Consider the following 25,389-nt stretch of genomic DNA (forward strand, 5'->3'; position numbering starts at 1 on the left):
CTAACTCAAGATGTCATGTCACATGCAAGGATTGTTGTTATATTTCACTTGTTAAGAAGAGATCTAGTCTATCAATAGGAACCTGATTTAAATCCTTCCCAACTTGGTCAGAACATCAAACATACGAGACTCGGTTATACAAAATAAACCTTGAGGGTTATGTACGAATCCTTGAAATGCGGGTTGCATTGCAAGTGAACATGCTTATCATTCGTGAATATATATATATATATATATATGTGTGTGTGCGTGTGGAAAAGGTTCTATGCGGTGGCACCAACAAAATCACCTGTGGTTTAAAATAAAGGATTTCAAAATATTTAATATGAACTGTTTTAAATACAGATTCTTAGATGTTTCCAATGTTCAAACAAGGGGTAGCTTGGATGTTATATATTAATCTGCATTTTATGATATTATTCACTATTGTCTGTGTGATTTTTTATTATATATTGTAAATTGTGGTGTTACGATATCTTTATTATAAATCAGCATATACTCCATGACTATCATTTATCATTGATGTTATAATGATGTTATGGGTGATATGACCATTATTATCATTCTCTTGTTTAGAAGTTACGTAGATATTAAGTGTAGCTAGTGATTTTGGCCATGCATAGAAGCTCAAAACAGGGAGAGTATGTTTGATAAAATGAAAAATATCTCAAGGATCTTTAGTGATAAACAAAAATCGGGTAAATCAAGTGAACAATGATCATTGGACAATACCCATGAGTGATGAGCAAATTAACCTTATACGTAGGATGAAAAGGAATTAATTAACATCAGATAATAACCACCAGTGATGGACGAATTAACCTTACACGGTATGATGAAAAGAAATTAATGAATAATATTCATGATAAAAATTAGACGATCAAGATGCTTTCATATTAATGTACTATACTATATATGTTGCTAAATTTCACAATGAGTTGTAACGTATGATATGATGATATAAAATACAAAAATAAGCTAATAGCTCATATATGCATCATATGAATCTGAGATTTGAATAATGATGGCTAAATCAAAATATATAGGCAATACAATTGTGGATGATGGAAAAAGATCTTCATATTGTAAGATAAAATTTAAAAAAATAAAAAATTTTAAAAATTTAAAAAAAAAAAAAAGAAAAAAGAAAATTGTTAATAAATCAGAAAGTGTAACTCTTGTTTTGAGTATGTTACAAATGTTTCCTATAGGTACGTATCATAATTAGGATAAATTAATCAATGGATTAAACTATTTATTACGAGAGATATTATCAGTCATGTAAGCAAACTTTATGATACATTCAATGAAATTAACTCTATTAGATAAATAAAGGATAAGTAAACTTTTTTTTACAATTCGTAAAGAGAAATCCATGACCTAATGGGTAAAACCTTGTGTCAGCCCTGATGATTTAGTGGGAGATGTTAGTACTTGTCTGTGCACACCAGTGGCCAATATAACTTTACAAGTGCTCGTGATTATAACTTTCTACATTTGAGAACATCATCTTGTGATCAAATTTTAGAATATAATGATGTTTTCTCCGGCCGGTGAAATGTATAAAATCCCAATAAATGAGATAATTACAATACATAGGATAACAAAATATATGCATGCATTTGTTGAGAGATCTTATTGGCGGCAATTCAAAGCCTAATATCACCACACTCTCTCTCATCTCTACCACAACTAGCTAAGCACGTACACTGCACCCACGCATTAATGGTGTTCATGGCACACCATCATCGGGCACCATTATTAGATGCAACGATCTTCATCCACCCTGTCCATTAGATGAGAACCCTTGTTAGCTGATATACAAAACATCAACTCCAAGAGAAGTGGACCACACTAGTGTGGGAACGATATAAGATTTCTCATGAAACTTTTAAGTTCACAAGGTGGGCCCCTCCTGAGTTTTGAAATAGGCTGATTTTGTATCTTCCCTTCATCATTGTGAGCCACAAAAGCCCCTTCATCTCCTCCTCCTTTTTACGTACTTGTAAAAACTTAACTCTTTTTTTTTTTTTTTGTTTTCATTTCCTTATTTAGAAAAAACCGGACAAGCCACGCCTTATGAAAAAGGGGTTCGATGAAAGATACAAACCATGGTGCCGCCAAAGACATGACTATATATAGTTTGTGTCCCATCCACATTGTTCCCTTGGGTGTGGCCCACGTGAGTTGTGTGATCCAGCTGATATTTAGCATTAGGGCCTACTATTGAGGTGGGCACCTTACGGCGTTAGTAGATGTCATGAAAAAAATATGGTGGGCCCACAGAGTTTGGATGTTTCACGTGCTGTGTGAAACCGGTGCTGTAGAGAGGGTTCCTGTCCGTTTCTCCCTATCTTATAGAGACGTTATGATTATCTTAATTAATAACTGGCACATGAAATAATCGACTAAAGTTAGGCGGGAGGTGATCCAGTGCCTTTGGAAACATGGAAGGTACCGTGCCTCAATATCCTGTCCGTACAGATGCATTAGACATAGGTAAGATCGAAACTCTTCATTCAGCAGCATCAATGTTGAACGAGCCATAGTCCAAGAATCACATTGATTGGACGATCTTGACCTTTTAATCAGTGTCATACAAATAACACTAAAGAACAAAACAAGTAATGGTTCAAATTGGGCGAGAAAAGTTTAATTCATTAGATGGATAAGATGGTCCATTCAAGACAATTTTATGTTATTCACCAATCAACTGTGGGGCCCACATGATGCACGGTTCAGATCATCGTATACGTTGCCATTTTATGGCACAGGTATGGTAGCAGTAAAATATGTCCCTGTGGAGCCATTGGATATCTTCCCATGTTAGGCAGCTATTCCTCAAGTAGAAGGCTAAACCCTCCATCAGATAGCTAAAATAAGGAGGCTCTTCAATAAGTGTCCATAACTCCTCAGCCTTCCGTCTATTTCACAGTTGAAAATCGACGTTGCAAATTGCGATGGTCACGATGGACAGCGAAAGCCCAAGTTCATGGCAGAAGATACACGCATTTCATATGGAAACTTCCGAGATTACGTGTGCGAGTAGGATTTGAAATTGCACTCTCTAGATGGGCATCAGCGTGTGTGAAATCCCTGCTGCTCAACGAGCTCTAGCGTTGAAACTTTGAACAGTTAGTTTTCATCTGAGACACGTGTACATTTCAAATGTGAAACGTTGGTCTGTCCCACATCCATCCCATTTAATATCCTCGTTTTTTCTTTAATGTGTGGCCCACCACCGAATTGACAGGATGTCTTATGCGTATATCACATGAGAGCCAACGAGATGAATGCACAGGATCTCGTATGTGTGTCAAACCAGAAAGTGTGTGAACAGTAGAGCTGAGAGTCCTACCGTAGTGTGTACGTTGGCATTTTTTCTCAATGGACATGCAAATGGACCTAGTCCAATCTAACAAACTTTCTAGAATACATCCCAACCTATTGTAATAGGATACATCTCGACCTTAATCCATTGGAAAATCTATCATATTTCATATATCCACACCGTTTGCATGGTGGGCCTTCCTTTGGGTTGCTGGTAGGTAAAATAGAAACTTTAAATTAAAAAAAGCAATCCTTTTATCATTCTACTATTTTCGTTGAACATGGACAGTAGTTTGATCTTAGACTTTCTTTTTTGTATATGTCTAAGCCAGTGTGAGGCCCATCATATAAACGGTTTGGATCGTTGAAAAGGATCATAATCCATCAGATAAAGCCCCAATATCCTATACATAAGAGGTTTTCTAGCTATTCGGATGGTAAAAAATTAAAAACTGCGAACTGGGGCTTGTCACGTAACGCTTACCGGGAAAGACCGTTATGTAGAAGCGCAGCTGCGGGGCCTCCAAATTTCGTTATCTTTTCTGGTGAAACGAGTTCGGCAGTCTTACAAAATTGGTAGTATCTCAAGAGGTCCGGGCGTGTGGGACTGGTTTATACAGTGGCCCTGAGGACCATAACATGTGAGGACCACCCTACCGAACCTTTTACATTCTTTGGGCAAGAATTTTCATATTCACATGAGATGGAACTATCGCTACGGGACGAATGTGTGAACATTACAGTACAAATCATCATCTTGATTACATTGTGGCCCATGGTTTAGTGAACTGAACCATTGACATGATGTGACTTGCTATGGATGGCCCAGGAACCACATTTTTACTGGATGGAAAAATCCAGGATCTTCTAATGTAGGAGATTTTTGGTGCATGAGCCATACAGGATGAGGCCCATCAGGCTAATGGTTTGGATGAATGAATTGTGGGGCCCATATAAAAAACTAAAAAACCGAATGTACTGTTCAAAGACGGGGGCGGAGCATTGTATGATGGTGCATGGGAAGAAGGTCGGTGGAAGGGGTGGCGCCTAAAAGGGATGGGAGTCATGTGCCAAGGACAGCATGCAATAAATGGGAAGGGCTTTGAGAACCAGTCATTCGTTGTTAAGCTGTATATGGTCCGTCGCCGCTCAGCGCCACACACGTGTACATGCGTGGGTGAATCAGGTCGTTTAGCCGGTGGCCCCACCAGGGGTGCGATGAAGCAGCGAAACGAGGGCACTGGGTGACATAAGTGCTCGATAATGTGAAGATGGGAAAAGGAAAACAGTTAGTGGTCCACGTTCAAAAGGGAAAAGTCGAGTGAGCGGGCACGTCGGGTCATCCAACCGGTATCGCTTGTGTGCCCGTGGTCTTTAAAAGTAGGCACCATATTGTCGGCGTCTCGATTTACTGTCCCACACGGTCAAGTGCACGGTGGTTGATTGCAGTTAATCAACGGAAGTTCCAAGCGACTCGTCATTTACTTAGGAGGAATTATGCCATACTTTGCCAGGGTGTGGTAGGTATATCCTGCAGATTCATGCGCCTTTATAGAAGTGGACCATGTCTACCCGGAAAAATCGAGGGTCCCACCGTTAATTATTCTTCTTTTAAGAATGCATTTAGTGGCCCGCCAAATAAATGTTTACAATCGCCCTCTTCGAATACCATTTGGGTCACACTGGGGGAGGTACATGTCATAGTAAGCTATTATTATTCTTTACTAATACAGTTGTTATATGAAGAATGAACTGCACTGAGTTAGTAGCCTTCTTTTGTTGTTGTTGTTGTTGTTGTTGTTGTGGTGGTGGTGGTGGAAAATGAATTGATCTACCGTGAAGTGTACTTGCCTATAGGGAAAATGTATTGGATCTGATTCGACGAGAGCATTAGGATGAGCTTCCCAAACCGATAGGGCACTGATATCGGAAGATATAGTGAGTGATTCTCCCGATGAAGAAATGGACCCTAAGCCGACCCCGAAATGAGCAGCTTAAGAGCATAATTCAATGGTGAGAACCATCTACCGAGCTGACCAGGTCGGCATAGCTAGAGGCGAGGTGGAGATCTTAGAAAGAATCTCATCTCGAACTAAGAAAGAACAAACCTAATACAATCCCATCTGAAGATCATGCAAACCAAGGCAAGCTTGGTGATATTTTCAGAGGAAGATTTGTATCTAGATAAGATCGTCTAGTGAATTCCACGAATCCCACAAGGATGTGCAGATCTCAACACCACCTAATGGACTTTACAAGTACTCCCAATGCAATCAAAGGGAGGTAAGACAAAAAAACTCTAAGCTCAAGCATTTTTAATCCTAATCTACTTATCTAGCTTGGGCATTGGAGGGTCCATAGTTGTCATTGGATCCCTCGTTGTCTAAATCCTCCTATTTTTACAAGTTCACTGATGGGCTTGCCTCCGCGATCGATCACATCTATTCAACCAAATTTTGCCAATAACAAATTGGCTTCGTCTGTGGGAATGATAATAAAGTCAAGTTCTCACCTTCTCCAAGCTTGAACTGTTCACAACCCCAAGTGTAGGGTTGCGATGTAGTAATAATCTTGGTGAGACCAAGGTTGAATCCCCAGCGACTAATCTCGTACGATTCCGAAAGTAACTAAACGTAGAACTAGAAAAAGATGTAAATCTAAATCTAGAATATTTGAAAGAGTTATTTTGAATAAGGTAATTGAAACTTTTGAATTTAAAGGTGTGAATTAGGGTGTCAAGGATCCACTTACAACTATTCGGATGCTACTTTACTTGATTCAAGAGTTCTAATTGGAATCAGAGTCCTATCTTATTCAATTGGAAAAAGAGATGATCAAATCTCTGAACTTTTCATTGATCTAGCCTCAATGGAAGAAGATTGTGAAGATTTATAAGGGCTTCCATCACCAAAACCATGCCCAGGAGATGATGGCAAACAACAGGATTTACCAATCCCAAGATCTGAAATAAGAAAAAAAAATATTTAAAGCTATTGCAGCGTCTACTGTAATTTGAGTCACAACAAACTATTGAAAACTAAAAGTATTCCTTAAAATCAACTAGAAATCAATGAAGTTCAATATAAAGACATGAATCAAAGAAAAGTAAACATCTTAATCACGCTACAAGCTTCACCTTTTAGCCCTATTTTAGAGGTTTAGTCAACCATAGACATGATTGAACTAAGAACTCTTAAATAAAACATAAAAACAAACTAAGGAAGAAGAAAACTTTTAGTGGCGGCTCTCCACGCTTTTGCTTCACTCCTCAACCCGTAGAAGATGTTTTGGAGCATCCTAAGAACTCCTATTTATAGTTGGGGAACTCCAACTTTCACACCGAGTTGAAAAATTTTAGAAATCGCTTCAAATTTACATAGTCCGCGTAAAATTTGTGTAATCTTTTAATGCTATCGAAAGTCCTTCGATGGAAGTTTCAATAGAAGCTACGATGCATCTAAGTACCCTCAATATAATCGAAACTGGTCCAAAACTGTCCAGCGAGTTTGGCTTGAAAATCCTGAAATTCTCGATTGCACCTTCGATACATCTAAGTAACTTCAATTGAATCTTCGATTCATATAAGTACATTCGATATAATCGAAGGCTATTTTAGGATATTTCCAGAACTATACTTTTCTGATCCCGGAATCTATTTTCAGAATAATTTTTAGGATTCCTTTTCTTCACTTCAAATCTTCAATTCTCTTTATTCATCACTTGGTTTCCTTAGATCTTTGGTATGTGAATTCTTCAATCTTGGTCTCCTAAGATCCATCCATTGCCTTGGTGATTCTTGAGCATCAAATCCATGCTTTTAATATTCTTTTTAATCCAAGCTTTCATATTCACCTTGCAACACAAACATGTATAAAATATACCATTAAGCATCATCATGTTCATAAAACCAAGATGTAAATAAGGAAAAATATGCAATATTTGATATTCAACATGAGCCACTACTTATTCTCCCTCTCTCCGGTGGCCAAGAGAAAAGGAAAAGCCCCTACTATGGTCAAGTCTACTCACAATGCTCAGCTTGAAGACACCAAGGCTTATTGCCATTCCCTAGTCCTAGCTACCTTCTCAAGCGGTAGCGTAAAGGTCCTAAAACTGAGATAGTCGGCTTATCTCTCTCAAGAATCAGGTGAGAGCACTAACCGGCAACGTAGATCATATTATGAAACTGTTAGAAAGGTAGCACTAATCCCCATCTAAACAATGAGAAGAGGTGGAGGTAACGATCGAGCAGTCCCGCTCGACACCCTCATGTCTTGAGCCTCGTTAGGGGAAAGCCCAACCTAGGGGGAGCACTCTCGCCCCAACAAAGACCCCAAAAACCACCAAGCTTGTTGAGTCAAATTTGTACCATACTTTGGACCAAAGGAGGCAAGCTTGGAGAAAGGCCCAAGAGATTATGGTTGAACATGAAGTCCCCTGGGGAGCAAAATTTTAAAAAATTTGGGATCAGCTCAGTGATATACAGCAGGCCTACAGAGCAAAGGCTCCAGCTTTTATTAATGCCCTTCTTAAACAGACCAAATCACTATTTACAAACCACATTATACAAGCCCAATTACCGCCTATGTTTCGGATGTCCCGAATATCATCTTACTTAGGCTCGGGAGACCCTACCAAGCACCTGGAATCATTCAGAGCATGGATGGAACTTCATGGCACTTCTAGACCCATGATATGTATGGCATTCTCCCTAACACTTACTGGGAGCAGCCAGGAAGTGGTATAGACACCTGAAACCAAAATCCATCAGCTCGTTCGCCAAACTCAACTGTGCTTTTACCACCTAATTTATTAGGGGTAAAGATATAAGGAAGCCTTCATCCCACCTCATCGTGATAACCCAGAAGGAAAATGACCTACTAAAAGATTATATCATCTGATTTAACGCTGAGGTTGTCCAGGTAGATGGTTACTTCGACCAAGTGGCTCTCATGACAATGATCGATTGGGCTTAAGCATGGAAATTTCCTCTTCTCGATCAGGAAAAACTCCCTAGCAACTCTTGCTGACCTCCTTAACTGAGCTCAAAAATATCCTAATGTCAAGGAGTTATTTAGTGCATGCAGAGACACTTGGGGTGAAGGCAACTTAGGCAAAAGAAAAGAAAAGGAAAACAATTATGGATTCAGCGCAACTCCAAAAAAAGAAGAGACAATAATCAAAGTAATGCTCCCTGAGCTAATCAGGTCCCAAAAAGCTGGTTTCGTTGGTACACTCCATTAAACACCACATCAGAGCAAGTGCTCATGGAAATTAAAGGAAAAAAAGAATCTTAAGATGCCCGAACAAGATGAGAGCCGACCTAGAAAAAAAAAAGAAAAAAAGATATGAATAAATATTGTCACTTCCACCGGGACCATGACCACAACACAGTTGAATGTTTAGATCTCAAGGAAGAAATTGAATCCCTTATTCAAATAGGATACTTGCGCTAGTTTGACGCTAGTTGCAGAGAAGATCAATCAGCTCATCAGCAAGAGTGGAGCAAGGAGCATAACAATAACGAACCGATCGGAGAAATATGAACCATCTTCGGTGGACCCGCTAGGGGTGGCAACTCAAACTGAGCACACCGAGCCCATGCTCAGAGTGTAAACACTACCGACGAAAAACACCAAGTAAACCTCACCGACCGACCCGAGAAAGAGCTTAAGATGGACTCAAGCATTGTCAGCTTTATAGAGGAAGTTGTTTGGGGGATTCAACACCCCTATGATGACGCACTAGTAGTCGTCATGACCATCGTTAACCATAAGGTACATGAATACTAGTCGAAATAGGAAGCTCGACAGACATCCTATTCACAGCCACTTTCGACAAAATGGGAGTTGGAAGTTCGAGACTGCAACCTATGCGAACTCCTCTTTTCGGCTTTGAAGGGGAGAAGGTGACCTCAGAAGGAAGCTTCCTTCTACTAGTGATGGGCGGAGAGGGCGCCAACCAGGTCACCACTATGGTGGACTTTCTGTTGGTAAATTGCCCCATAGTGTACAATGTAATCTTAGGCAAACCATCCTTAAATGTTATGCGAGTTGTAGTCTCCATCTATCACCTCACCATAAAATTCCCAATAGAGCATGAGATTGATAGGATCTGGGGTGACCATCACAAAGCCCAAAAGTGTTATTCGATAGCCCTCTGAGGAAAGGCACAACCGTAACTGTAACACCCCGAATTTTCGCTATTTTGAATTGCCAAAATTCCTTAAATTGTCTTATATAACTAGACACGTTATCACTTACTGACCCATGGCGCTCGAGGTGAACTTATACGCGACTGGTACCGATAAAGAACCGTAAAAATAAGATTAATCAACCGTAGAAAATCAATGAATCCAACTGATCACTTAAATATAGAGTTTTGCCCCATAATTTGTTCACATAGGGTCCAAATCTAATCGACCTGCCACTGACTAATATAAAAACAGTAACTAAATTAGAGATCTACTCAAACTCGAGCCGGTTATGGCTCAAACCATAATTAACAAACCAAATCAACCCAGTTACTCTTTTAGCCTAAAACCGATGGTTTAGAGTAATCACGACCAAATCACCATTTTCACTAATTTCAAATAGGTCATACTATGAACTTAGTTAATCCATACTTCAACAACTGCGCACAAGAAATCTCCTTACCCAATTTATTCCAGAAATGTCCTGATTACCCGAACAAGCTCTAGACCGCTCGTTAGTAGGCCACTAGTTCCGAAATTATAGAGTAATGTCTATCTCACTGTACTTGTTCTCCATCGCAAGCAATGGACTCAAAAGACGGCTGAAAATGGACGATCTACACCATCCAGCCGGTGCTTGTAAAACGTAACTCTCCCAAGTAATAACCTGAAATCTCAATTTTTAAAACAATTAACCCCACCACTTAGGACAACAAATTATGACATTCCAACCGTTAGATTTTATCCAAACTCGCACCATATATCAAAGATATTTTCTTACACTCGTCTGTTAAATCTGACCCTTGATCGATGAACGGTGACCATTAATCGCAAATCGAACCCTTCCGATAAATTTCTGCATCCGTTCGCTACCAAAATTTGGACAGCCCCTCATCAGATTATGAGACACCTATCTCATAGCACAAATAGGCCAGGGGGCTACTGGGACAGCCCCAAACACCAGAAATCAGCCCACTAGGGATATATTTATTAGAGTGAGAGTTCCTAGGGCCATTTAGTAAAATTTTTAAGTTATAAAGGATCTAAAATATCTCTTTCTCAACACATTTCCAGTAAAGGAGAGAGAGAGAGAGAGTAAGAGAGGAAGGGAGTTGGGAATTTAGTAATCCCCCTCCTACCACTACCATTCACCGAAGATCGCAGCCTTACCGCCATAAAGGCCAGGTGTGGCCAATCCAAAGTAACAATTCGAGCTCTCCTCCATTTTTCTTACCTAGGGTCCCATGCATGCATCCTGACATGCAATTCATGTGGCACAGGGCCCTGACACATCAAACTTATGAACCCGACGTCGTTAGAGCGACCGCAAGAACTTCTGATCGACGATAGGTGCAAACCATTACCTCTAAGTGGCCTGTTATCATGCCTAGAGCAAATGCTAGTGATTTTGTGTGAAGATTTTGCTTGCATGTTGCTGTTTAGTATGAAATTGCTGATTTTGAATTTGTGCCTGAAATTTCCCTAAATTGGAAAGGAAATTTTAAATTCTAATCTCCTTGATGTATGTATTGTTGAATTGTTTCGTAATTTGTGAAGTTGCATGTGTATTATCCACAAATCTCGCTGATTTCATAGGTTAAATCCTGTTGCATGCAACTTACATGTGTAGATTTAGTGTGTTGCTAGTTGTATTGTTGAATTGCTGAAAAGGTGGAACTCCTAGTTAGGAATGTCTCTGATTCTGCTAAATTAGCACTATGGATTCCTACACATGTCTTTTGTAGGTTTGAAATAAGTGAATTCACTACCCACACCCCAACACATAGGTTTAATTCTCCCTATAGTTGGCTATGGTGTTCATTCTCACACCTTGATCTCTTGAAACTTAAACCCATGTACATGTATAACTAGGAATTTCCTGAATTATGCACAACGATGTCTTGTGCCCTGATTACGAATGCAGATTATAACTACACTCGCCTGATTCCCCTCACAACTATGAGTAGATGGACTTCTACTTGTTGATATTGCATTTACACATTGCGCCCTTTTCAAATCGGCCAGCCAACCGGAACTTTCTTGGTCAGCCCTTCTGTTAGGTCAGCCCACGGGTAAGTTTAGCCCGACTAGCCAAACTACTAGTTGTCGGCTGTTGTTAGACTACACGAGGCGTTGCTCTCAAGTAGCATAGCCCATGGTTTGTCTCGTGGGGGCAAATTAGCCACTAGTTGGCCATCCTTATATGTTAACCATGTTCGTACACGCCTGCTTGAACTTGAGGCACCTTGTATCTGTTGCACCCACTAACAACCATTAGTTATGGCCCATAAGACTCATGAGCCGGGGATGGTGGTATGAGATACTATGCCCAAGCTATCGACCTACACTGAGGTAACGAGCCTCCCCGTAGTGACTAGTGAACAACCAAGTCTTGTAAGCTAGGTATAATGGTATGAGACACTATACCCGAGCTGTCGGCCTATGCTGAGCTGACGAGCCTCCCATAGTGAACATGAGCAAAGACTTTATTTGTCTTAACCACCTTCGTATGATTATAGTGTTGGGAATGACGAACTCAAACGGGCCAAGGGTCGCGAGAGCCATACCACCATGGCCGCTAGAGTCGCATGATCGGATTAGGGCATTAATCTGACGGGGTATCTCGGTTTCTCCAAACTATTAGATGAATGAACATAATTAATCAACTTAGCTAACATTTTACATTATATTATATTATTTAATTTTGGCGACTCGATAGTCGAAGTCGCACTGAGGGAGTGTTGGTCATTCGCAATCATTAGATGTTGTCGCTCAAGGGAGTGTTGTGGAGAAGGCATGCATCATATCATTGAACCATGCATATTGCATTAATAATAATATTTAGGATTCTTTGCATGTATGTCTTTCACTAAATTTATTCCTACGTATGATATCATGTGTTACTTACTGTTAATGGTACTACTAAGTTAACTACTCACTCCCACTCTTAGACGGTGTTTCAAAACACCAACCAGACCTCATTTTGGATGCAGGTACCACAGATCCTGACGCGCTTGGATGAGGCGACCATTGCATAGTCTATTTTAATTCTAGGAATTGTTCAAATACTAGGTAAAATGAACTATAGAACTCCGCTTCCATGAGGCATAAGTGGCACTCGGGATATCTGGAGTCGAGTTCCTACTCGGCCCCTAAAATTCAAGGCATTACAGTAACAGACAATGCAGGTCACCTCCCTCAATCTTAGGGAGGAGACTACCAAGAGGGGATTGCCTGCAGAGGACCTCATCTTAGTGCAACTCTTCGAGGCAGACCCATCTTGGACTCTTCAAGTCAGTCACTACTGGAACGGCAACTCTAGGCAGAGATAGTGGACCTGTTGAGGGAACACATCGACGTTTTTGTCTGGTCTCACCAGGACATGCCCGAGATAGACCCAAGAGCCACAGTCCATCAACTGAACGTAGACCCCAACCATAAGCTCGTCCAACAAAAAAGATGAGTATTCAATTCGAAAAGATATGCAACAATCAATGAGGAGGTCAGCAAGCTCCTCGAGGCCTACTTTATTGAGGAGATGCACTATACAAACTAGTTGGCCAACGTGGTTCTTGTGAAAAAGGTCGTTGGAAAATAACGAGTCTACGTAAACTACACTAACTTAAATAAGGCTTACCCAAAAGACAATTTCCCACTGCTGAGGATCGACCAATTGGTATATACTACTATTGGGTACGCATTCCTCAGTTTTATAAACATATACTTAAGGTATAATCAAATTGGCATGCACGAGCATGACAAACAAAAATTTGCCTTCATCACAGATGGAGGGTTATATTGCTACCGAGTAATGACATTCGGGTTGAAAAATGTTAGAGTAACATATTAACGATTAGTGAACAAGATGCTCGCCAAGCAAATTAGGAAGACCATGGAGGTTTATGTCGATGACATGCTCATCAAGAGCACCATGGCCAAGGACTATGTACAAGACCTGAAAGAAATGTTCGAGATCCTGAGGAGATACCAAATAAAACTAAACCCAAGCAAATGCGCCTTTGGCATCAGCTCGGGCAAGTTCCTAGGTTTCATGGCCTACCAGAGAGGGATCGAGACGAATCCCAAAAAAACCGAGCTCTCATAAAAATGAGCTCCCCCAGCTCAACAAAAGAAATTTAGCGCCTCATGGGTAGAGTGATGGTGCTAAACAGATTTATTTCCCAAGCTACAAACAAGTGCATGCCCTTCTTTAAGTAGCTGAAGTGAAGTAAAAAAGATGACTTGGACGAGGAATGCGAACATGCATTTCAACAGCTCAAGGCCTACCTGGGGTCCCCCACACTGCTCTCAGAGCTTGTGCAAGGGGAGGAGCTACCGCTATACATTGCCATCTCACCAAGAGCAGTTAGCTCGGCTCTAGTCAAGGAAGAAGGAGGCACCCAACAACCGGTCTACTACATGAGAAAATCCATAGTCGATGCAAAAACACGCTACCTAGAGATAGAGAAGTTGGCTCTAGGCCTGATCACGTCGTCTTGGCAACTCAGGCCTTAATTCCAGGCTCACACCATCGTAATCCTAACCAATCAGCCTCTCCCCCAAGTATTGCAAAAACTCAAGGCATCAGGACGACATGCCAAGTGGGCAATTGAGCTCGAAGAATTCAATATTGTGTATCGACCTCGAACAACGATCAAAGGGTAGGTTGTCACCGCGTTTATTATAGAATTCACCTACCCTGCAATCCAACCACCTATAGAGAAAGCTGAGCAAAGTTCAGCATCATGTCAAAGTAAATTTTAGGGTATGAGCTAGGGTCTGGCCAAAGATTTGGCTCACTAATGTCTAAGGTTCTAGTTATAATATTGGTTGAGTATCCCTGACACATTGTTATGCACATTGCATCATGTCATATGTTATATCTGTGGCTGCAGTTGGGCTGATATGAATTTGAATGGTAGTTAAATATATTACCACATGACAATAAATAATTATCTTTATCCCAAAGAGACATAAATAATTGTCACAATATATATATATATATATATTTGATGGCAAAATAATTGCTTAATGTAAATGTGTGCATGGATGTCTTGAAGAAACACACCAGTCTCTCTAAGAATGACATCATGTCTTTACAAATTTTATATTTCCTCAACATTATAATCCAAAGAAACAAGAACATTCCCAAACTAAGCCATCCATATCCTTGCAGTCTTATCTCAAGGGTCTTGCTTGCACTTGTCTTTTTGAGATTGGTTTTATTTTTTTGTTTTTTATTTTTTTTAAGCATATCAATGTCAAACTCTTAGAGATGTGTTTAAAATTTAGAGGTGCAAAACTTCGTGTTAAATTATGAATTAAGTAGTTCATTATATCCTAAAGACAACAAATCATTTCACTTCCTTTACATTTTCTGAACCATCTAAAAAATGATAGCCGTTTTGTATTTAGATATTGACTATTCAAATCAAGGCGTATCTTAGAAATTTGATGCTTTCATCTCAAATTTCTTTATTTCTTCTGTGTGTATTAGTTTCTCGTCACAACGGGATCATAATATAAATAATTTAGATTGTTGGAAGATAACACATTCAAAAGTAATAGTCTTGACTTATCCCTACAGCGTTCATTTCTAAAAGGTGAAGTTGAGCATTGTGGGCCTATGCAGTGGTGTGTGTATGACTTCCAGCTCTTCCAGTATATACACATCATTGTGATGGCCAGGTAAACAAAAATTGAGCTAACCGAATGCATAGAAAAATAATGTACACATCCAAGGAACTAGCAAATTCACTGTGGCCCACTTGATTACTTTGACCTGCCTGATTTTTCTTTCTTTATTTATGATCATCATGATACCCATTGGATGGGTAAGATGTCATGTGCACTAACATGTAGGTCCACAATGCTCCACTAAAATCACTACTTTGGAAAATAATATAAGCCCATTGAAGTTGTTTTACATAACTAAAAAATTAATAATTTACTTGGAAAATTAAAAGCCAATGCGTTGTGTGGTAGAATCAGCCTTTAATTTGGAGGAATTTTGTAGTAAAAATTCTAGAAGGAATAATCAAATGAACAAAATTAGTTTCTAAATATGTTGGCTTTTTATCTGGTAAGCAACAACTTTTTGACAGCCTACTAATAAAATGCACTAGGGTGGTTAAAAGTTTTTAAGAAATCATCAAAGTATTTAAAGCCTTAACAATACAAAAGTGAGAAAGCTTCAAAACGTATAATATAAGCACTAGTGACTGGCGGCTTTGAAGCGGTCGTTCATTGGCGGTAGTAAAATTTATTAAGAGACTTTCAAAATGATAGGATGAGGTAGTGACTATGTAACAGTGGTCATCATGTGCCCCCACCACTAAACGAGGACTTCCACTAAACGAGGACTTCGACTCGGTAGTACCTTCTGATTGAGGTCTCAGTACTGATCGTTGCTATGGGCCCACCACTCTGTACATCCATTTTACCAGCTCAACGTATGAGATCTAAATCTCAAGTGGACTATACCAGAGGAAATAGTAGTGATTAAGGGCCTGTTTGGTCATTGGAAATGAATGGTATTGAATTGTATTAGATGGGATTAACATCATTATTGCACAGTGATTATATGTCTGTAATTATCATGGTATTATAGCCATCCAATACCATGTTTGGGACAAAACTTTTGCTACAGAAAACACAATTTTAAGCAAAATCATGTTTGGTGGACCATAAAATTGTAATCAACTGACCAAATTTAAAACGGACGCGGGGCATTCAGACCCACCAGTAAAAACGGATGTCGGGCATTCAGACCAAATTCAAAATGGAATTGTAATCAACAGACCCACCAGTAAAAACTTCCTAAGGCCCCTGTAATTGTTTATTTGGGCCACAGACCTGGATGCAGTAAAACACAAATATCACCTTGATCCAAAACTTTTGTATACCCCAATAAATTTTCAATTGCGGGCATTCAATCACTAATGTTTCCTGTAGAGTGGTCCACCTGAAATTCGAATCTGCCAAATGTTTGAGATCATGCTCTAAAATGAGCTGGCAAAGTAGATGGACAGCATGGATAAAGCATATACATCATGGTGGGCCTATAGAGTTTTTCCAGCACTGATCAGTACGGACGTGGGTACTGTAAGGATCACTACCGAATCCGAATCCATTAAACGAACCCTCGACCAAAAATCAGGCTCGCCCGCTCATCAAGTGGGCCTCTCGTGTTTAGAAAAGAAAAAATGACCCACTGAACTACGTTAAACGGAAATGAGTGTCCCACCTGATCACTGGACCACCTTGTTTACCATGGCACGTTATATCGCACATGTGTGCCGGTTCGCCACGTGTCCCTATCTCGACTCTTCGATCCAACCTAGCAGTCTATTCTGATCACTCCCTCTGCCCCCCACTACGCGACAATCCGGACCGTCCATCGAGTGGGTCCCACTGCATAAAATATAACCCATCAAGCAAAATCCTCAATGATAAGGGCAACTCACCATAAATAGTCTAAGTTAGTTAGGAACCGGCTACAAGCTATAACAAGTGCGATTCTAGCCACGTGTCCCATCAAAGGTGGGGCCTAACAGATGAACGGTCAAGAAGGTCACGTGGGGTGCAGATGGGTATCCAAACGGCATGTGATGTGGCTAGATGAAGCAAGGGAAAACATGGTAGTGTAAGTGATCGGGAGTTGAACCACCACCTACCCCTATACCTTGGCCAACAAACGATTTAATGAGACAATGAATTCATTTAAGTGGGTCCCACGTGCAAGTAGACCCCACCTCCAATCTGTTTCTCTTCCTTACTATATATTACGCCCCAAACCAACTCTCAAATGTGTATTACATTCCAAGAGAGGAAAACCCTCCCATCTTTGCTCCCTCTCTCTCTTCCTTTATTTCTTTCTTTGTGTTTTTTTTTTGAACTCACGAGAATAAAGAAAGATAGAAAGATAGATAGATAGATAGAAATAAAGAAAAAAAGAGCCATTGCTTTCATCTCTTCTTCTCTTTTGTTTTTTAAATGATTTGGAGCTGTTTGGCTTGGCCAATGCTATCTTCTTAAAATCCGAACTGAGATTACCATTGCATTGTATTGGACTTTATTGTACTGGGTATTATGGCTGCAATGCGCGGTGCTGCCTGGGTTGTGCTAACGTTAACCGGGAGGGTAGTTAACGATATCGTGAGCTTCGTTGTCTTCACCATTCTCGACGTAATCGACGTGGTCCTCTGCTTCGTGTTCAAGGTCTTGGATTTCGTGGTGGAGGCTGAGTGGAAGCCATGCTACTGCTCGTCGCCCAAGGAGGCGATCATGAGCAGCGGCAAGATTCTTGTCTCCGAGCAAGGCGCGTCGAAGATCGTGTGCCTTTGTTCCAGCAAGTTGCAGCTGGAAGATATATCAGACACCTTGTACGCACGCCCGTCTTTGGTCTCCGAAGTCTCGCGGTCGACGGTCAAAGAGCTTAGACGGCTCAAGGTAGAGGGAGAGAGGAATGGGACGAAGCGATCGACGTACACGATCAACTCGACGATTGTCGAGATGCTTCAGGGGAAGATGGGAGGGCATCACTCCCACCCGATCCCTCGGTGGTCAGACTGCGACTGTAAGACTTGCACTTCTTGGAGGTCTTCTTGCAAAGATACTCTGTTCGTTCGTGCCGAAGGCGGTTACGGTAAGCATATATACAAACACACGAAATGCGTACATTTGGGAATGTGATTTTTTGAATTTCCTGATTTTCTTTCGGTTTTGGAAATGGTAGATAAAGCGAGGGAGGATGTCTTGTTTATTCATGGGTTTATCTCGTCCTCCGCATTCTGGACCGAGACGCTGTTTCCGAACTTCTCCGCCGCGGCGAAATCCAAGTATCGGTTGATAGCCGTTGATCTGCTGGGGTTCGGACGAAGCCCGAAACCGACGGACTCTCTTTATACATTGAGAGAACATGTGGACATGATCGAACGGTCGGTACTAGAGGCCCACAAGGTGAAATCATTCCACATAGTGGCCCACTCGTTGGGGTGCATCTTGGCGCTAGCTATTGCGGTGAAGCATCCAGACGCGGTCAAATCGCTGACTCTCCTTGCTCCAGTAAGTTTTTTTTTACTGTTTATCTGAGTGTTGTCGCAGCTCACACATGCCAACTTTTCCCACGTATGCAAGATCCAAACCGTTCATAGTATATCCCTTTCCCTAAAATTAGGACCGAACGGATCGGATCTAGCAGCAGCGTGCCGCATTGGTTTACACGTTCACATTTCTCTTAGATATGCTTATGAAATTGATGGTTGTGATTGAAATTTGGATATCTTTGGGATGGTTGCAGCCATATTTTCCAGTACCCAAGGGAGAGCAAGGTTCCCAGTACGTGCTAAGGAGGGTGGCCCCCAGACGTGTGTGGCCTTTGATTGCTTTTGGCGCATCGATCGGTTGCTGGTACGAGCACATTAGTAGGACAGTTTGCTTGATCATCTGCAAAAACCACCGGTTGTGGGAGTTCATCACCAAGCTGATCACACGAAACAGGTAAACCAACGGTAGAAATCAAACACCACAGAAACATAGCATAAAATAGGAAAGAAAATGACGTTCTTTCTTGGTGCCCTGCCATGAGTTCATTTAAGAAGGCTGATTCTAGTTAGTCGCGATGAACCTACCACCGTTCATTGCAACTAACTGGCTGTCCATGTTGCTATGTGGAGGATGAATCCAGGTCGTCCATTTTGGTTGGCCCTTCCGTTGATTGCCCAACGTAGAAGAACTTCATTGATCAGGTCAATTCTAGCTGCCCGATCTACAGCCTTGGACCGGATGATGTATGCGAAGAAAAGCTCTACAGCGCATTTTCAGCTGGGAAACTCTCATTAATTGGACAGCTAGGATTGCCCAGTCAATTTAGTTCTTGTACCCTGGACGTGGATGCACATGGACAGTCAGAGACTCTAATCGTTCAACCACATATCCAGTTGGATGCCGCAGTGAATAAAAACCGAACGATCTCATATGGCTCTTCTTATTTAAAGAAATTAGGAAATCCTATGCAGGAGGATATATGCACAGTATACTTGGGTTTGCAGGAGAGACATGTGGGTCCATGGATTTATTGATCCAGACCATTAATCTCTTGGAAACCACCGTGGATGGATTAAAATTTAAGGACCAAAGATCCTATTTGCCAATATTATGCTCTTTCTTCATTTGACAGAATAGCGTTTCTGTATTTCAGTTTTTTCTAAACCGTCTATTTTCGGAATACAATGGTCGAAGATCAAGGATTTTCTGTCCATGTACATCCACAGGCAGGTCATAACGAACCAATGGTCCAGATCACTGAACAGTGGGCCTCAGATGTCAAAACGGAAAACTCGAGTATACAGTGAATTCCTAAAGTTCCTCTTTCAGTTACAAAGGACAGCGCACTGCTGCGGGGAGCTGGAAAAACCGGAATATGGTAGAGCCATTACTTCTTGGTATTAATGACTTGTCATTTGAGACTACCCATTTTGGTGCTCCTGCTGGGGACGAATGGCAAAAGGCTGGATGGATCGCGAGATCCTAGCCATCTGATCGGTGACCAAAAGTGGTTCCCGGTTATCATTCATCACCATAAAGTGAAGACGGCCAGGTTTACTGCTCGTTGAAACAAACGCTATCCATGATAGGGCCCACTAGATGGACCCAACCGATTGATACATTGCCTACAATGCTCTACCATACTCTGAGTTACGATAGCTCCACCGTAATATCTCCATTTTAAAACATTGGACTCGATGCATTGGATCTACTTATCAAGTGGGCCCCTTTAAAAGATGAATGGTTTAAAAATCTAGCCTGAATTGGCATCCAACGGCTGATGAGTAGATCAGGTGAGTTTTTAATGTGGTCATATTCCCTGTGAATCTCACTACACAGAGAGACATCGACCACTGTAAAGCCCACCTTTTAACCGGCGTCTTTTCTGGGCCATCTCAAACTTACTTTCCCAGTCTAACCCTTTCATGTACGGACAGATTATTTGAGGACGAAAATACCCCTGCTCTCAAAGAAATAGCTTTGAAAAGCAGGGGTATTTTCGTCTTCAATTAACTGTCCGTACTTAAAAGTTTAGGCTGGGAAAGAAAGTTTGGGAGCGCTTGGAAAAGACGCTGGAAGGTGGCATTCACAGCGATCAATTTCTCCTTACAAACTGATCAGAGGTCCCATGCAAAGGTGCATGTGGGACCATCAAGACAATGAGTCAAATAGGTCTTGCTCAGTAATCGGTACTCCCATTGCATGAGAGTGGTTGTTATTGATTTCACATGACCCAAATGTCACCCTGATTAGACGATTGCAACCGTTCAAATAAGGGCCTGTAAAATGGACGGTGAATGCTCTAACTCTTGGAATCCTTATTTTGAATGCCCTTTGTTGTATGACTCCCATCAACTTGGTCAAGTGCATCTACGGTGTATCCTCTATCCAACTATCTTCGTATATCACAGATGAGCTCCGTGCTAATTTGATGTACTGCCGAAGTGGGCCCATCTAAGGCCGACAAAGACAATTGGATAGGTGGGCTCATTGTAGGTCCTACGCTTAATGTTATTCATCCTTATTTGAATGGTTGGGATCATTTGATCAGGGTGGTTTTAAGGCCACATGTGGTGGTGCAAAGGCGGGCCGGTCCAAGTAGAAATTGACGGCCCAAAAAAAAAAGGGAAATGAGTAAATACCGGATCATAATTCCATATTATAGTCCCGTGAGTTTTGGGCTGATGGTTGCAGAAACGGTGGACCCTCCGACGTACCACTTTTTCAGAGCTGTCCCTTGCACCCAATGAGATGAAGTAGTCCTAAGGACGTGGATTGCATACTGACACCCACAGTAGCGACCTTGCTACTGGATAGTGCTATGTGGTCCCCACAATGATTTAGATGTTTTGTCCACCCTGTCCATCCATTTTGAATCATCAAATTAATTCATTTGCATATCCAAATCTAAGGTAGGCCACACCATAGGAAAAGAGGCATGATTCAAAACCCACCATTATAAAATTTCACGGGCTATTTAAGGTTTATTTGCTATCCAACCTGCTGATTAAGTCACAAAAATGGAGATGAAGGTAAAACCATAATATCAGTTTCATCCAAAACTTTTATGGCCAGCAGGAAGTTTTTAATGGTGTGTGTCAACCACCACTGTTATCTGTGGTGCGGTTTACATGAGATTTTTGTCTACCTTAATTTTTAGCCCATGTTCTAAAATGAATTAGAAAAATAATTGAACGGTATGCTGGGTCCACAGCACCATCCAATGTCAATATGCAGTCCTCGTAGTAGTCTAACCGAAATTAATTTGTTAGGGCATCTGAGCATTTCCTCCGAAGTTTAGTGATGTGGGACCTTACGTTGGGACGTGGATTGTGGGTGACCCTGTTACCACGAGGGACTTGTCCGGTGAGATTTGATTGGAACATTTACTACTCTCAGAAAGTGACCCCATTAAAAGCATGTTTGAAGCTTGTTATGTTGAGTAATTCATCTCAAGGGCAAGATGTGGGTTCACACATTACATGTTTGAAACTTGTTAAATTGAGTAACCTATCTCTGACGACAGCACATGATCCAATCACCTATCACCTGCATATGTGATGACCTGTTTGATTGGGACACATGCCACCGTGAAAGTTGGGCATAGATAAAGTATGTTTAGCCAAGCCCTGACTCTCAAAATGCACATGGCCCAATCAAATACTGCCACGTTTAGATCACCATGAACATGGGTAGTGGCAGGTCACGACGCAAATCTGCACCTCATATATATGCGGCATCATTTGATCTACCATTAAATGTTTTCTCCTTATAGTAACAGGATGAGGATTGGGTATTATTAGGCACGGCGGGATTTGATTGATGGGTATAACAGTAGCCTGCCAACCATCAAATTTCACCGCCATCTTGCCTGTGCCTACACACCAATCTCCGTGGGAATCTAACAAGCGATTCAAAGTAGGGGTAGCTACCCTTAACTGAGCACCACGTCTATAGGATCTTCATGAGATCTACACCGTCTATCAGGTACGTAGCCTCATGTTCACTCACGAAGAGTTTGGGAAGAGCTGGGATGGGACGCCTATCTTTACTTGTGTTGGTGGTCCACAGCAGTTTTGGTATTCCATCCAATTCATTCATATTATGCACCTCACAAGGATGAAGCGAAATCAGAAAAAATTAAGCTATTCATAAAAGCTATGGGCCACAAAACGTGAATTTTAAATGTTTGAGGCATGAATTTACACTTTCCCATGATGTGGCCCACGTGAGTTTTTTGATCAGTCTGATTTTGAGGATCAAAGCTGGAAATAGGGTGAGGAACCTGATAGGCACGGTGGATCTTATGAACATAAAGTCGTTGTCCGACGTTGGCGGTGGAACCGCTCCCGAAGATTTTACCGTTAGTTTGCACCATTTAAAAAATGTGGTAACTCTTCAAACGTACGCATGCTATAATTGCACGGCAATCCAGGCCGTCCAAATCGTTGATCCAACTGTTATTGGAGCATATGGTAAAATTGCACCGAGTAGATAATTATTAACCATCCGAATTTTCCCTTTAAATATCAACAACTCATTGAGTAGATAGCAGAAAAGATAAAAAGTGGGACCCACTAACTTTTTTCTGCTCTGTCCTTTTTCTTACAACCCCAGGATCAGGACATTCTTGATTGACGGCTTCTTTTGCCACACCCACTACGCTGCGTGGCACACCCTACACAACATCATCTGCGGGAGTGCCAGTAAGATCGACGGTTATCTAGAAGCCGTGAGGGACCAGCTCAAGTGCCGAGTTACAATGTTCCACGGCAGAGATGACGAGCTTCTTCCCGTAGAGTGCAGCTACGCCGTCCAATCTAAAATCCCAAGAGCGCAAGTTAAGGTCGTAGAAAAGAAAGATCACATCACACTTGTGGTAGGCAGGCAGAAAGCTTTCGCTAGAGAATTGGAGGAGATATGGAACAAAACGAGTGATTGAGATGAGCCCTGCATAGAAGAAGCAAAGCAATTATAGCCGCTAATCATGATTTTTTTTTCTTAAGTTAGCCCGCGTTTGGATGCTCAATTGATCTGAATTGCAATACGTAAATTTAATAAAATAAAATAAAAACAGTATGGTGATGTGTACCTCCACTGAAAATTGCAACTGATACCATTTCAATTCCAATGCCGAATGCATGGAATTCTAGTTCGGGGTTTGGTTGTCGTTATAAATAAAAATGGCGCCATCCCAGGATGGTCATTTCCTCTGTTATGAGTAATTGAATGAATTGCAATTCAGTTCAAATAAGCATCCAAACGGGCTCAAGAAAAATCGTGATTTGTAGTTACTTCTATTTTCTATTCAGGTGTGAGACCTAGGCCATGTATCTTTCAATTATTAGCCACTATTGAATTGGGAAGTGTTTGACGCTAATGTGAAGTTAAAAACTGATGGTTGACACCAAGGCAGAGAGAAATAGGACACGTGTCACATAGGAAGCTTGTACTTTAACCATCCAAATCGTGGGTCCCACTCTAGATTTGATCATGCGCTGAAAATGGACTGACCCTGTTTCCTAATTTCTTGATTATTGGTCATTTAACGGATGTTAGAAGTGAATATATCAACAGTTCAATCAATCTAAGTTCTAGAAGAGTAATGCAAGAAAGCGTGTAAAATACTAATAGGAAGATGATCGACTAATTCACCTTGAGTCGAATGTGTGAATTCTTGAATATATTTTTAAATTTAAAAAAAAAAATTAAGGTATTTTGTTGAATAATGTGTGTATGCTCTTTTTATTATATCATTAATAAAGAAAGTCTAAACTTAGTTCAAAATTATTCAACGTAGTAAAAAAAAAAAAATCTCCCCAATACCTTGCAAAAAATATTAATATCCAAATAAATCCTACCAGATCATTTCTGAAATTAAAAAAATAATAATAACAATAATCTAAAATTGTAGTGTTGAACTAGATACACGTGTTTTATAGTGAAACAAAAGAATTCAACTGATACAGCTGACTAATTAATTTCAGAAGTGTTGTTACACAAAGATTGATAGGTCATGCATTTAGTGATAATCCCTACAATTCATTTACTGTCCACACTTATCCACAATGAATTTCTTTAAACGAAATGTGCATGGAGCCTAATTATATCATGCCTTATGCAGGATTAAGTTTGGGTTTAAATGAGTACTTTCACTTTTATTCGGGCTTCTTTTGATTGAATGGCTGGAAATATAAGTATGTAGAGATTTCCTTTTCTTCTATAGTCAATTTCCTTTCAAAATAATAAAACAGGATACATCTTCGTGTTTTATGAGCCCTGCTCTTTCCATTCTTGTTGCTTTATTATGGAATGGAATAAATAACTTCTTTCTAAAATATTGATTCGGGCAGCTTTTGAAATAAGGTGTTTCCTTCCAACCAACTCTCCGTAAATGAGCTCGCTAGCATTTACCATGTAATATGGGCCATTTGAATTGAGTTAACTCATGCTGCATTACGATTTCTTAGTTGCTGTGTATCAACCATCATAAACCTGTCACTTGGATATCAAATAAGTCCCCTAAAATTAAACCTGTTTTTTTTTTTTTTTTCCTTTTTTTATGGAGTTCTTTGAAATTTGCTATATAAACATCTTCCATTTCCTACTTTTGGCAGTAGACCACCACCAAAGTAGATTTTTGCAATATAATAAAATGAAAAAGGAGTGTATGAGGTAACAGAAACACGCATTCCTGCCACTGATTGGCTGGAGGCATTAAATCAAAGTCACGATAAGGCACGGTAGTATCTATTGCTGTAGATATATTCACGGCGGTGCTTTGAATGTACAAAAAACTGGGCGTTTGGACCCTTTTG

The 25,389-nt window shown here is 40.6% G+C and overlaps 1 protein-coding gene across 1 annotated transcript; it reads left to right on the plus strand.

Annotated features, from left to right (window-relative positions):
• Window positions 1-17,357: 17,357 nt before the first annotated feature.
• Window positions 17,358-24,003, plus strand: LOC131233358 (probable lysophospholipase BODYGUARD 3). Its single transcript, XM_058230049.1, has 4 exons — window positions 17,358-18,170; window positions 18,261-18,589; window positions 18,825-19,024; window positions 23,189-24,003. The coding sequence occupies exons 1-4, from the start codon at window positions 17,615-17,617 to the stop codon at window positions 23,511-23,513; spliced, it is 1,410 nt and encodes a 469-aa protein (XP_058086032.1). The 5' UTR covers window positions 17,358-17,614; the 3' UTR covers window positions 23,514-24,003.
• Window positions 24,004-25,389: the final 1,386 nt, after the last annotated feature.

Source organism: Magnolia sinica, chromosome 18, assembly GCF_029962835.1.
Source record: "Magnolia sinica isolate HGM2019 chromosome 18, MsV1, whole genome shotgun sequence".
NCBI classification, from domain to species: domain Eukaryota; kingdom Viridiplantae; phylum Streptophyta; class Magnoliopsida; order Magnoliales; family Magnoliaceae; genus Magnolia; species Magnolia sinica.

Bases quoted from the DNA above. Each gene is read 5' to 3' on its own strand.
- LOC131233358 (XM_058230049.1), top strand. From the start codon at position 17,615: ATGGCTGCAATGCGCGGTGCTGCCTGGGTTGTGCTAACGTTAACCGGG. The intron at 18,171-18,260 runs GTAAGCATATAT...TGGAAATGGTAG, and splicing joins TCGTGCCGAAGGCGGTTACG to ATAAAGCGAGGGAGGATGTC. The intron at 19,025-23,188 runs GTAAACCAACGG...TTACAACCCCAG, and splicing joins AAGCTGATCACACGAAACAG to GATCAGGACATTCTTGATTG.